The sequence below is a fragment of the Piliocolobus tephrosceles genome, chromosome 21 (genome assembly GCF_002776525.5).
Source record: "Piliocolobus tephrosceles isolate RC106 chromosome 21, ASM277652v3, whole genome shotgun sequence".
NCBI lineage: Eukaryota > Metazoa > Chordata > Mammalia > Primates > Cercopithecidae > Piliocolobus > Piliocolobus tephrosceles.
In genome coordinates, this window is record NC_045454.1 from 38,277,829 (window position 1) to 38,289,724 (window position 11,896).

The 11,896-nt window shown below is 54.7% G+C and overlaps 1 protein-coding gene across 3 annotated transcripts in view; it reads left to right on the forward strand.

Annotated features, from left to right (window-relative positions):
• Window positions 1-400: 400 nt before the first annotated feature.
• Window positions 401-11,896, forward strand: part of ADGRE2 (adhesion G protein-coupled receptor E2) — a 38,299-nt gene continuing 26,803 nt past the window's right edge. For all 3 annotated transcript variants that reach the window (XM_026457012.1, XM_026457013.1, XM_026457011.1), the window contains exons 1-9: window positions 401-783; window positions 3,435-3,485; window positions 3,687-3,803; window positions 5,463-5,618; window positions 9,817-9,948; window positions 10,553-10,699; window positions 11,128-11,274; window positions 11,363-11,409; window positions 11,534-11,611. In XM_026457012.1, coding sequence (XP_026312797.1) covers window positions 762-783; window positions 3,435-3,485; window positions 3,687-3,803; window positions 5,463-5,618; window positions 9,817-9,948; window positions 10,553-10,699; window positions 11,128-11,274; window positions 11,363-11,409; window positions 11,534-11,611 — 897 coding nt within the window. In that variant the 5' untranslated portion in view covers window positions 401-761. The remainder of the gene's footprint in view (window positions 784-3,434; window positions 3,486-3,686; window positions 3,804-5,462; window positions 5,619-9,816; window positions 9,949-10,552; window positions 10,700-11,127; window positions 11,275-11,362; window positions 11,410-11,533; window positions 11,612-11,896) is intronic.

Here is an 11,896-nt window from a genome sequence, read left to right on the forward strand (position 1 = left end):
ATTAATTAACGAATTAATTAATTTTTTTTAAAAAAAGAAAAGAAACAGAGCTTCACTGCGTTGCCCAGGCTGGTCTCAAACTCCTGAGCTCAAGCGATCCTCTTGCCTCAGCCTCCCAGAATGCTGGGATCACAGGTGTGAGCCTCTGCACCTGGCTTCAGTTTCCTCATCTGGAAAACAGCAGGGGAAGATACTGCCAGCTGGCGCGCAGGCTCTGCCAACTCTGGCATGCCAAAGCGCTGGGCACAGGGCGAGCCCCACCAAAGTGGGAGCCCAGAGCTATTTCTGACAAGGCCCCTGCGTGCCTGCCCAGGGAAGAGCCAAGTGGCCCTGGGTGAGACCAGCCCATCCGGTGGCCACACCTTCCCCTCCAGAGCAGCCAGCCCCAAACACACAGAGGCCAGAGGGTTCGTCAGAGCCACGTGGTGGAAACTCCAGTAGAGGGTTTTTTAAAGCAGGTTGCACTTCATTCTTGCTGAGCTAGTGCACGTGTGTGTGTGTGTGTTTGCAGCGCCTCTGGGTCTGTGGTTTTATTGCACGTTCTTGCTGGTTTCCAGCTGCCCCGCCAGTTCCGGGGAGGGTCTTGGGCCAGCGGCTGTCAGTCCCCACCTCCTTCATAAAGTCCTGCCCTCCGGGGACAGTCCGCACAGCTACCCAGGCTGAGGAGAGGGGGCAGCCCGCAGAGCTGCCCAGCCTGGGGAGACAGGACAGACCTGTCCCACTCACTCTTTCCCCTGCCGCTCCTGCCGGCAGCTCGAACCATGGGAGGCCGCGTCTTTCTCGGTAAGTACTTCGGGGCCCCGCTGGGAGGGGCGAGGAAGCTCCAGCGGTACCCTTTGGCTGCGTCTGAGAAACGGGAGGCGCCGCTGGTGGCTGTGGGGCCTGCAATGGAGGAAGCCACATTGTCAAGCAGGCACGCTCGGCACATGGGGAGAGGGGCTGGTTGTGCTTGGACACCCCCACACCCCGGCAGGAACTCCAGGGTGCGCTCGGAGCCTGCTACTCTGCCGGAGGTATCCTCAAGCTTTCTACTGGAGCCAATTTGGCATCTGCTCCCTAAGAGGGGAAACTGAGGCACGGGGGAAAGAAAGGGGCAAAAAGTGAGTGCTGGGACCCTGAGAGCCACTGCTCTTAATATAGCGCATAGAAAGACATGGGCGGGGCGGGGGGGCGGGGTGGAGGAGGCGGGGAAAATAGAGGCCAGGACTTCTCCACTGCAGGTACCCCAGCTTCTCCCTCTCTTTCTCTCTCTCTCTCTGGCTCTCTCTCTTCTTCTGTCTCTCTTTCGCTCTATCTCTCTAATCTCTGTTTTCTCTCCACCTCTGCTTCTTTGTCTCTCTCTCTCTCTCTGGTGAACAGCAAGGAGATCCCTAGGTCTCCATGTCTAAAGCCGCTGATGATCTAAGGGGGGTCCCCCAGGACATGCCTTGTGAAGGGGAACCCCCTGAGCGCTGGGCACTGCAGCTCCACATGCACTCCAACAGGCGGTCACAGCGTTTTTCTGTGGGAGGGGCGCCCAGGGGGTGAAATATCACCACTGGGTTTGAGGATGGGCCAGCAAGGCTGGTGGCGGTTGTGATTGTGGTGTGTATGCACCTGTGTCCCTGAGGAAGCATGCGGGTCCAGGGCATCTTAGAGCCTGGGGGATCCAGCACTATCATTTTTTTTTTTTTTTTTTTCTGAGACAGAGTCTTGCTCTGTCACCCAGGCTGGAGTGCAGTGGGGCAATCTCAGCTTGCTGCAACCTCTGCCTCCTGGGTTCAAGCAATTCTCCTGCCTCAATCTCCCACGTAGTTGGGTAACAAGAGCCTGCCACCATGCCCAGCTAATGTTTTGTATTTTTAGTAGAGGCGGGGTTTCACCATATTGGGCAGGCTGGTCTCGAACTCCTGACCTCAGGTGATCTGCCCACCTCGGCCTCCCAAAGTGCTGGGATTACAGGGCTGAGCCACGGTGCCCGACCATGCCTTCATTTTTACCTAAAGAAATGAAGATGGCAGTAAATGCTCAGGCACACCAGACACCCCCAAGTCAGAAGAGCGGCAGCTGGAGCTGGGACCCCCACCAGGCTCATGGCCCTTCCCTACTTCTCAGTTCCTCCCCAAGCTGAGCTCGGGAGGCTGAGGCGGGAGGATCGCTTGAGGCCAGGAGTTCAAGATCAGCCTGGGCAACAAGCAAGACTCTGTCTCTAAAATACTTTTTTAAATTATTTTTAATTTTTTTGGCCAAGCGTGATGGCTCACGCCTGTAATCCCAGCACTTTGAGAAGTCAAGGTGGGCAGATCACCTGAGGTTAGGAGTTCGAGACCAGCCTGGCCAACATGACGAAATCCCATCTCTACTTAAAAAATACAAAACTTAGCTGGACGTGGTGGCTCATGCCTGTAATCCCAGCTATTCAGGAGGCTCAGGCAGTACAACTGCTTGAACCTGGAAGGTGGAGGTTGCAGTGGGCCAAGATTGTACCACTGCATTCCAGCCTGGGTGACAAAGGGAGACTCAGTCTCAAAAAAAATAAATAATAAAAATAAATACATTATTTTAAAAATTTTGAGCTGGGAGCTCAAATTTTTGAGCTATAATCCCAGCACTTTGGGAGGCCAAGGCCAGCAGATCACCTGAAGTCAGGAGTTCGAGACCAGCCTGGCCAATATGGTGAAACCCCATCTCTACTAAAAACACAAAAAATTAGCCAGGCATGGTGGTGGGTGCCTGTAATCCCAGCTATTTGGGAGGTTGAGGCAGGAGAATTGCTTGAACCCAGGAGGTAGAGATTGCAGTTAGCTGAGATCACACCGTTGCACTTCAGCCTGGGTGATGGAGCAAGACTCTGTCGAAAGAAAGAAAGAAAGAAAGAAAGAAAGAAAGAAAGAAAGAAAGAAAGAAAGAAAGAAAGAAAGAAAGAAAGAAAGGAAGGAAGGAAGGAAGGAAGGAAGGAAGGAAGGAAGGAAGGAAGGAAGGAAGGAAGGAAGGAAGAAAGAAAGAAAGAAAGAAAGAAAGAAAGAAAGAAAGAAAGAAAGAAAGAAAGAAAAGAAAGGAAGAAAGAAAGAAAGAGAGAGAGAGAAAATTTAAAATATGGTGGTGCACACCTGTGGTCCCAGGTACTTGGGAGGCTGAGGCAGGAGGATTGCTTGAGCCTAGGAATCGGAGGCTGCAGTGAGCTATGATTGCACCACTGTACCCCAGGCTGGGTGACCGAGCGAGACCCTGTGTCAAACAAAACAAAACAAAACCCACCCCTATGGGGACAGGCTGACAGACTCTTTGGCTTTGAGCATCTGAGTGGGACGTGACATCTGCCCACTCTGTCTGAACGACGGGCAGGATCTCAGCCTGAGAGGGGTCAGCATCCTCCTCCCCCAAAACGCATCACCTTTACGCGTCTTTTCCCACCCTGGGATTCCCTCTGACCCCCTTTCCTTTCTCTGTTGCAGCATTCTGTGTCTGGTTGACTCTGCTGGGAGCTGAAACCCAGGACTCCAGGGGTGAGTCTGCTGGGAAGCAGAAAGCACAGTCCACAGCCAGAGTCTGGGGAGGGCCCTGGACCCCCGCCCATCCCCCTTCATCCCAGGGAAAGAGAGGCCTCGTGCACGGAAAACTCAGCGCCCTGCCCCATCTCCCTCAGTGCCCCCTTTTTGTGTATCCCCTTGCCCCTCACCTTCTGACCGTGCTCCCTGCTCTTGCAGACTGTGCCCGGTGGTGCCCTGAGAACTCCTCGTGTGTCAGCGCCACTGCTTGTCGCTGCAATCCAGGGTTCACTTCTTCATCTGAGATCTTCACCTCCCCCACGGAGATTTGTGACGGTACAGAGGCTTGAGGGCAGGGCAGGGTACATCTGAGATTATGAGGCTTTGCCCAGTGCCAGTGGGGGACAGAGGTTGTTGTTAGGGGCCACAGCCTCACCTTCCAGACTATCATCATGGACAGAGAAAAGACAAAGAGGGTAGGTGTGGTGGCTCACACTTGTAATCCCAGCACTTTGGGAGGCTGAGGCCGGCGGATCACTTGAGGCCAGGAATTCAAGACCAGCCTGGGCAACATGACGAGACCCTGCCTCTACAAAAAATACACAAAATAGCCAGGCATGGTGGCACACATCTGGAGTCCCAGCTACTTAGAAGACTGAGGCAGGAAGATTGTTGGAGCCCAGGGGTTTGAGGCTACAGTGAGCTATGATTGCACCACTGCACTCTAGCCTGGGCAACAGAATGAGATCCTGTCTCAGGGAAAAGAAAGAAACAAAGAAAGAGGCCAGGCGAGGTGGCTCACGCCTGTAATTCCACCATTTTGGGAGGTCACGGTGGGCGGATCACTTGAGGTCAGGAGTTCCAGACCAATCTGGCCAATGTGGTGAAACCCCATCTCTACACTAAAAACACAAAACGTTAGCCTGGTGTGGTGGTGGTCCCCTGTAATCCCAGCTACTCGGGATCCTGAGGCAGGAGAATCACTTGAACCTGGGAGACGGAGTTTGCGGTGAGCCGAGATCATGCCACTGCACTCCAGTCTGGGCGACAAGAGCGAGACTCCATCTCAAAAAAAAAAAAAGAGACAGAAAGAGAGAAGGAGAGAAAGAAAAGAGAAGAAAAGAAAAAGAAAGAGAGGGAGGGAGGGAGAGAAAGAGAAAAGGAAAGGAGGGAGGGAGGGAGGAAGGAAGGAAGGAAGGAAGGAAGGAAGGAAAAAATATGAAGGGGGAGAAGTAAGAAGTGAATAGGCATGGCTTCCTGGAGAGAGAGAAGCTGGGTGCTCAGGAAACTGGAGTCTGTGCCACAGTTTACCCTTAAGACTGGGGAGGGGGTACATTCTGGCCATGGGTTTTTTTCTCCCTTATTTTTCTTTTCCTTTCTTTTTCTTTTTCTTTTTTTTTTTTTTTTTTGTGAGGTGCAGTCTCACTCTGTCGCCCAGGGTGGGGAGTGCAGTGGCCCAATCTCGGCTCACTGCAATCTCCACCTTCCAGGTTCAAGCGATTCTCCTGCCTCAGCCTCCTGAGTAGCTGGGATTACAGGCATGCACCACCACACCTGGCTAATTTTTGTATTTTTAGTAGAGATGGGGTTTCACCATGTTGGACAGGCTGGTCTCGAACTCCTGACCTCTGGTGATCTGCTGCCCTCAGCCTCCCAAAGTGCTGGGATTACAGGTGTGAGCCACTGCACCTGGCCACCATGGGGTTTAAATTTCTACAAAAAGTCTGAGGAGAGGGATGTGGAGCTTCCTGTCCATCCCCCACCTCAGCTCTGTTCACTGTGTCCAAATCTAGGATGCCAGCCAGAGAACTGAGATCAAGTGTGGTCTTCAGGAATGGCTTGCTCCAGCTGCAGCACAGCCTGTGCAGTGCAACTTAGGATTCTTTCCAAAAGATACTAAGCAGCAGGCCCCATTATGGGGAGTCAGGATGGGGGTCTCTGCCCTGACGGAACTCACAACTTTGGGAGGTGACTCCCTATCCTGTTGTGTTCCAGACATCAATGAGTGTGCGTCACCGTCGACAGTGTCTTGTGGAAAATTCTCGGACTGCAGGAACATGGAAGGGAGCTACCACTGCGTGTGCAACCCGGGGTATGAGCTTGTTTCTGGGGCAAAAACATTCAAGAATGAGAGCGAGAACACGTGTCAAGGTAAGAACCACCCCACATCCTCCATCACCACCGTCCACGAGGTTTGGGGTCACCAGAGCTGTTTCTGCAGCATCAGGGAGTAGGTGCCCAAGTGTAGGTTCAGTTCCTGGAGTCTGAGATGAGACAGGTGTACATGTACCTGTTTCGCCAGCCCAGAGAGGCAGCGTGGTGTGCGGGCCAAGGGAAACCTCTGGGACGAGCTACCTGGACCCAAATCCTGGCTTTGCCATCTGTTACCTAATGATATTACCAACATCACTACTGCTCTTAGAGCCTCTATTAAATGAGGATGATAATAATGGTGCCTACTCGTATGCCTTCTGGGAGGATCAAGGAAAGAATAGGTGCTTCTAACAGAGCCCAGCACACAGCAGGTGCTATAGGCATAACGTTCTTTAAACGTTTAAACGTTATTATGCACCGTAATCCCAACACTTTGGGAGGCCGAGGCGGACGAATCATGGAGTCAGGAGATCAAGACCATCCTAGCCAACATGGTGAAACCCTGTCTCTACTAAAAATGCAAAAATTAGCTGGGCGCAGTGGTGGGTGCCTATAATCTCGGCTACTCGGGAGGCTGAAGCAGGAGAATCACTTGCACGAGGGAGTAAGAGGCTGAGGCTGAGCCAAGGGTCCCAGGGGACATTAAGGGGGTTCAGCAGACCTGCCCTGCTGTAAAGAGAAAAGTGGCAGTGCTCCTGGTCCCAGCCCTGTCCCTCCTGTCCTCCCTGCAGGCAGTAGAGCCTCCCTGGTGGGAGGAAAGTGAGGACAGAGCAGAGGTGTATGTTCTGAGGACAGGCACCTGCAGACAGCCCAGCAGGGGGGCTCCATATACAGTGCTGCTGGTTCACAGGGGACCCTTGAACCAGCAGCACAGGGGACCGTTGCATGCACATGGCTTGACCAAAGGACAGAACCTTCCTGTGAATTAGAAAAAGGCCTCTCCGGGCCGGGCACGGTGGCTCACGCCTGTAATCCCAGCACTTTGGGAAGCCAAGGTGGGCAGATCACAAGGTCAGAAGATCAAGATCCTGGCTAACACAGTGAAACCTTGTCTTTACTAAAAAATACAAATACAAAAACAAAAAACAACAACAACAAAAAGATTAGACAGGCGCCGTGGCGGGCGCCTGTAGTCCCAACTACTGGGGAGGCTGAGGCAGGAGAATGGCGGGAACCCAGGAGGCGGAGCTTGCAGTGAGCTGAGGTGGCACCGCTGCGCTCCAGTCTGGGCGACAGAGCAAGACTCTGTCTCAAAACAAAAAAGAAAAGAAAAGGCAGGGCAGGGCAGGGGAAGGCAGGGCAAGGCAGGGCAAGTCGAGGCGAGAAAATAGGCCAACACTGACAGAGGGGTGGGTCTCAGTTGGTGGATAGGCAGAGACACGGATGAGCGGGAATAAACTGGGAGAGGGTTCTCATGGACCCCGTCAGCACAGAACAGCTGCTAGTTCGGAGCAGGACCTGCCTCTTGAAGCCCCAGCTCAGGGAAGGGCTCGATGGGACCCCATCTGCATCCCCCTCACCCCTCAGCATTCTTGCTTTTTCTGTCTACTTGGTGTCACAGGCCTCATAGGCAGGAGACCTGGGGCCACTCCCTCAGCTCCTTGCCCCACTTACTTCAGGCATCACAGGGCCATCCCAGACACCTGGACACCTGTCGCTGTCCAAACCTCAAGGTTCAGAACCCTCCACAGGGGGTCACTTCCAAAAGCTCAGAACAGCCCCCTGCCCATCTGGTATCTTATGTGTTTGTTTTATTTTGTTTTATTAGTAGAGATGGGGGGGTCTCACCAAGTTGGCCAGGCTGGTCTCGAACTCCTGGCCTCAAGTGATCCGCCCGCCTCAGCTTCCCAAAGTGCTGGGATTGCAGATGTGAGCCACCATGTCTGACCTGGTTTCTTATTTGTACCAAACAAAAAGGGGGCTGGCACTCGGGATATTCGATGAGCTCATTGCACGGTGCATTCCAGTGCAGTGTCCATGCTCTCTGCCATCATCAGTGACTGCCAGGATGAGACAGTCTCCACATCAGCTCTGCTACACTGGGACCCTCTCTGATCCCCCAGCCCATAATGGACCCAGGCACCCTGTCCAGAAATGAGGGAGGAGGGAGATTTGAGGGCAGGGCCGCTGTCTCCAGTCGAACCTGCCACTGACCAACAACCCCAACCTGGAGAAGAGGCCTCATGGAGCCCTGACCTCTTTTTCTGCCACTCAGTCTCTGTCCCTTTCTCTGAGCAAGACTGCCCTGACCCTTCCTGAAAGTTTTGGTCCGCCTGAGCGCACTGGAGGGTGTTGTGGCTGAGGGTGGGCACACTGACATCGACTCCCCAAACACACCTGGAGAGTTGAGTAAATGGAAGAGTCACCAGTGTGGACCCAATGGCAAGAGAGGGTGACATCAGGGCCATTGCTCCAAGCCTGACCCTCTCCCAAGGAGGTCAACCCAGATCTCAAGGGGGTGGAACCATTCCGAAATAGGTCTGTGTCCCTGGTGGGATACCAAGAGATGAGATGACAGCTACACCTCCATCTTTGCCCATAGCACCTGTGCCCCTGTCCAGCCACCGAACCTTCACCCAGGGCCAGTCTTGCTCAGCTATGGATTCTCACTACATCCTGCCATTTCCAGGACACCTTCCTGAGAATCAAAAAAAGCCACCTTCACAGCCCTGGGGCAACGCAGCTGTATGTTGGCCCCCACTGTTCCCCCTGGCCTGGTACCCACTGTCCAAGCAGCCCTGGGGACTGGCTCAGGGGCCAGTCTTGGTCCATGTGCCTGGCGCTGGGTTCTCAGAGCTAGTGTGGATGGGAGAGCACCGTCCTGCTAGGGCCACAGGGGTTCTGATAACTCAGCCAGTGAGCAGCCATCCTGGGGAAATCAAGCCCACCAGAAGCAGATGCTAGACCTCTGCATCTTTTTTTTTTTTTGAGACAGAGTCTTGCTCTGTTGCCCAGGCTGGAGTGCAGTGGCCGGATCTCAGCTCACTGCAAGCTCCGCCTCCCAGGTTCACACCATTCTCCTGCCTCAGCCTCCCAAGTAGCTGGGACTACAGGCGCCTGCCACCTCGTCCGGCTAGTTTTTTGTATTTTTTAGTAGAGACGGGGTTTCACCGTGTTAGCCAGGATGGTCTCGATCTCCTGACCTCGTGATCTGCCCGTCTCGGCCTCCCAAAGTGCTGGGATTACAGGCTTGAGCCACCGTGCCCGGCCGACCCCTGCATCTTACACAGCTTGCAGAACCATGAGCCAAATAAACTTTTCTTGTCACACAAAATGGACTAAACCAGAGGGCTCTCCCTGAGAAGGACCCATGACCACCATGTACAGTTGCGTAGGTTGCTGACTGCATATGGGTGCCCAGCCAAGAGGGTGAACAGAAGCTGAAAACCTGCCTGCTCGCCATTCCTCAAATGTGACTGCGACTACTTGGACAGGAGAAGCCTTTTTCTAATTCACAGGAAGGCTCTGTCCTTTGGCCCAGGACTGACACTGGGAACCAAGACAGGTCCCTACCTGGGCACGCAGCATGCCCCCTGCACTTGGTTCGAAGAAAATCCCACCCTGATCTTTGTCCCAAATGTTCAGGCTGGGACACAAGTGGCTGGGACACCCCTGCTCCAGCTGGGAGCTGCCCAGGGAGGCAAGGGAGAGGGGGAGGACTCGGCTGCTTCCAGCCACACCTGGACAACAGAAGGCCTGGGCCACCACACTCACCATGGGATATGTCTGTGTGGATTAGAAAAGGGAGGAGATGGCCGGGCCCAGTGGCTCACGCCTATAATCCCAGCACTTTGGGAGGCTGAGGCGGGCAGATCACAAGGTCAGGAGATCGAGACCATCCTGGCTAACACGGTGAAACCCCGTCTCTACTAAAAATACAAAAATTTAGCCAGGCGTGGCGGCGGGCGCCTGTAGTCCCAGCTACTCGGGAGGCTGAGGCAGGAGAATGGCGTGAACCCGGGAGGCGGCGGAGGTTGCAGTGAACTGACATCACGCAACTGCACTCCAGCCTGGGGGACAGAGCGAGACTCCGTCTTAAAAAAAAAAAAAAAAAGAAAGAAAGAAAGAAAGAAAAGAAAAGGGGGGAGACAGTGGTGCCTTCCAGATGTTTCCGTGCCAGGAAACACAGCGGACTCTCAGCCCCGAAAGCTGCTCACAGCTACGGGCATCCTTCACCCTCTCCTTCCTCTTGCAGACGTGGACGAATGTCAGCAGAACCCAAGGCTCTGTAAAAGCTACGGCACCTGCCTCAACACCCTCGGCAGCTACACCTGCCAGTGTCTGCCTGGCTTCAAGTTCAAACCTGAGGACCCGAAGCTCTGCACAGGTAGAGGCCCCGGGAAGACGCTGTGAGGCTGGACGGGAGCTGGGGATGGAGCCGAGGCAGGTCCTGCAAAGCAGCCGAGGAGGAGGGAGAAGATCCGCAGGTTCCCACAAGGTCGAGGACCTGCTAAGCCCCTGCCTAAGGATTCACCTCCCAGGAAGGTCCCACCACACGGCAGGGAGGCGGCAGGGCCTCTGGGGCTTGGAGTGCCCTTGTGGGCCCCCAGACCTCACCCCTTCCTCGTCTGTCACGTGTGAGTGGAAGAAGGTGTCACTTCCAGTTCTGAGGAGGGGAACCTCCACTATGACCAGGGAGGGAGCTGATGAGAGGTTTTAGTTTTTAGTCATGGAAGTCTGGCTCCCATGACTCAGTTTTCCTTTTGCTTTCACCTCCTATAAACTGGGGACCATGGTCCCTGCTGTGCCCTTCTGGTAGGCAGACCATCATAAGATGCTTTGAAGGTGAAGCTGAAGGTCACCAGGTGGTGACACGTGCAATAGTGGTCTTCAGTCCGGGGCAATGAAAAGACAGGGAAGTGGGTGCAGTGAGTGGAGGGCAGGCCTGGGCTGGTGAGGGACAGGGTTTGACCCTCTGGCTCTGTCCTCAGATGTGAATGAATGCACCTCCGGACAAAACCCATGCCACAGCTCCACCCACTGCCTCAACAACGTGGGCAGCTATCAGTGCCGCTGCCGCCCGGGCTGGCAGCCGATTCCGGGCTCCCCCAATGGCCCAAACAATACCGTCTGTGAAGGTCGAGAGCTCAGATCCCACGTTCCCAGAGACCCACAAACATCTAATCACATGTTCAACGGCACCTCACAAACCAAGCGGAACGAACGCTGGAGGCGCCCGGCTGTGCCAGGCGCTCGTTCTTCTGAGGCTAGATGAGAAAAGAGCAGGGGTCCCCGGGAAGGAGCTGGGGTACTGAGGGGGGAGGCTCAGGGGGACCCCAGGCAACAGCTGATGACTCACTGGGAGGAAGACGTTTCACCATATTCGTAACCTGCACATCTGCACGGGGCACACCTGCTGTGCCCAGGCCTCTCCACGCTCCCATAACCCAGCGTCCGCCACTCCAAGGGGGGCACTAATGCCGAGAGAATGAGCTGGGGGCACAGATAGGAGACAGGACCCTCTCTGGGCTCGGACAGGGCCTGACCCCCTTCTTCCTGTCCTCAGATGTGGACGAGTGCAGCTCCGGTCTGCATCAGTGTGACAATTCCACCGTCTGCTTCAACACCGTGGGTTCATACACCTGCCGCTGCCGCCCAGGCTGGGAGCCCAAGCAGGGAATCCAGAATAACCAAAAGGACACTGTCTGTGAAGGTACGACCTGACCCTAGAAGCTCCCCAACCCCCAACACACACACAGACACTCTCCCGCCTAATGAGCCGCTTGTCTCGTTCCCTGCAGAGATGAATTTCCCCACCTGGACCCCGCCCCCCGGAGTCCACAGCCAGGTGAGTGGCCCCCGCAGGATGAGGTGGCAGGAACTCTGTCCACACAGCACTGCATCTGTCCCCTTGTCCTAAGCTTCCCACCCACCGTCCGGCTCTCTGACCCCCACATCTCCTCTCTCTGCAGACGCTTTCCCAATTCTTCAACAAAGTCCAGGACCTGGGCAGAGACTTCAAGACAAGCTCAGCCAATGTCACCATCCACGTAAGGGCAGGACCCAGGGCAAGCAGGAGGGGAAGGAAGGTGGCTGCATCCCACAGAGGCCTGGGGCAGTTTTGGCCTGGGAGGTGACAGGCCCCAATGCTGTGGGTGCTGGTCTGACTCCTGGCATCTTTCAGGGCTGATGGAAGCTATTAGACACCCAAGTGCACTTAATGTCTTTCCTCTTGCTTTCCCTGGACTTTGGGTTTAGGTCAGCGTTGATATCGCAGAGAAGTGTTGGCCTCTGCGGGACCGTACACTAGGGTCAAGGATCACCTAGGGAATTCC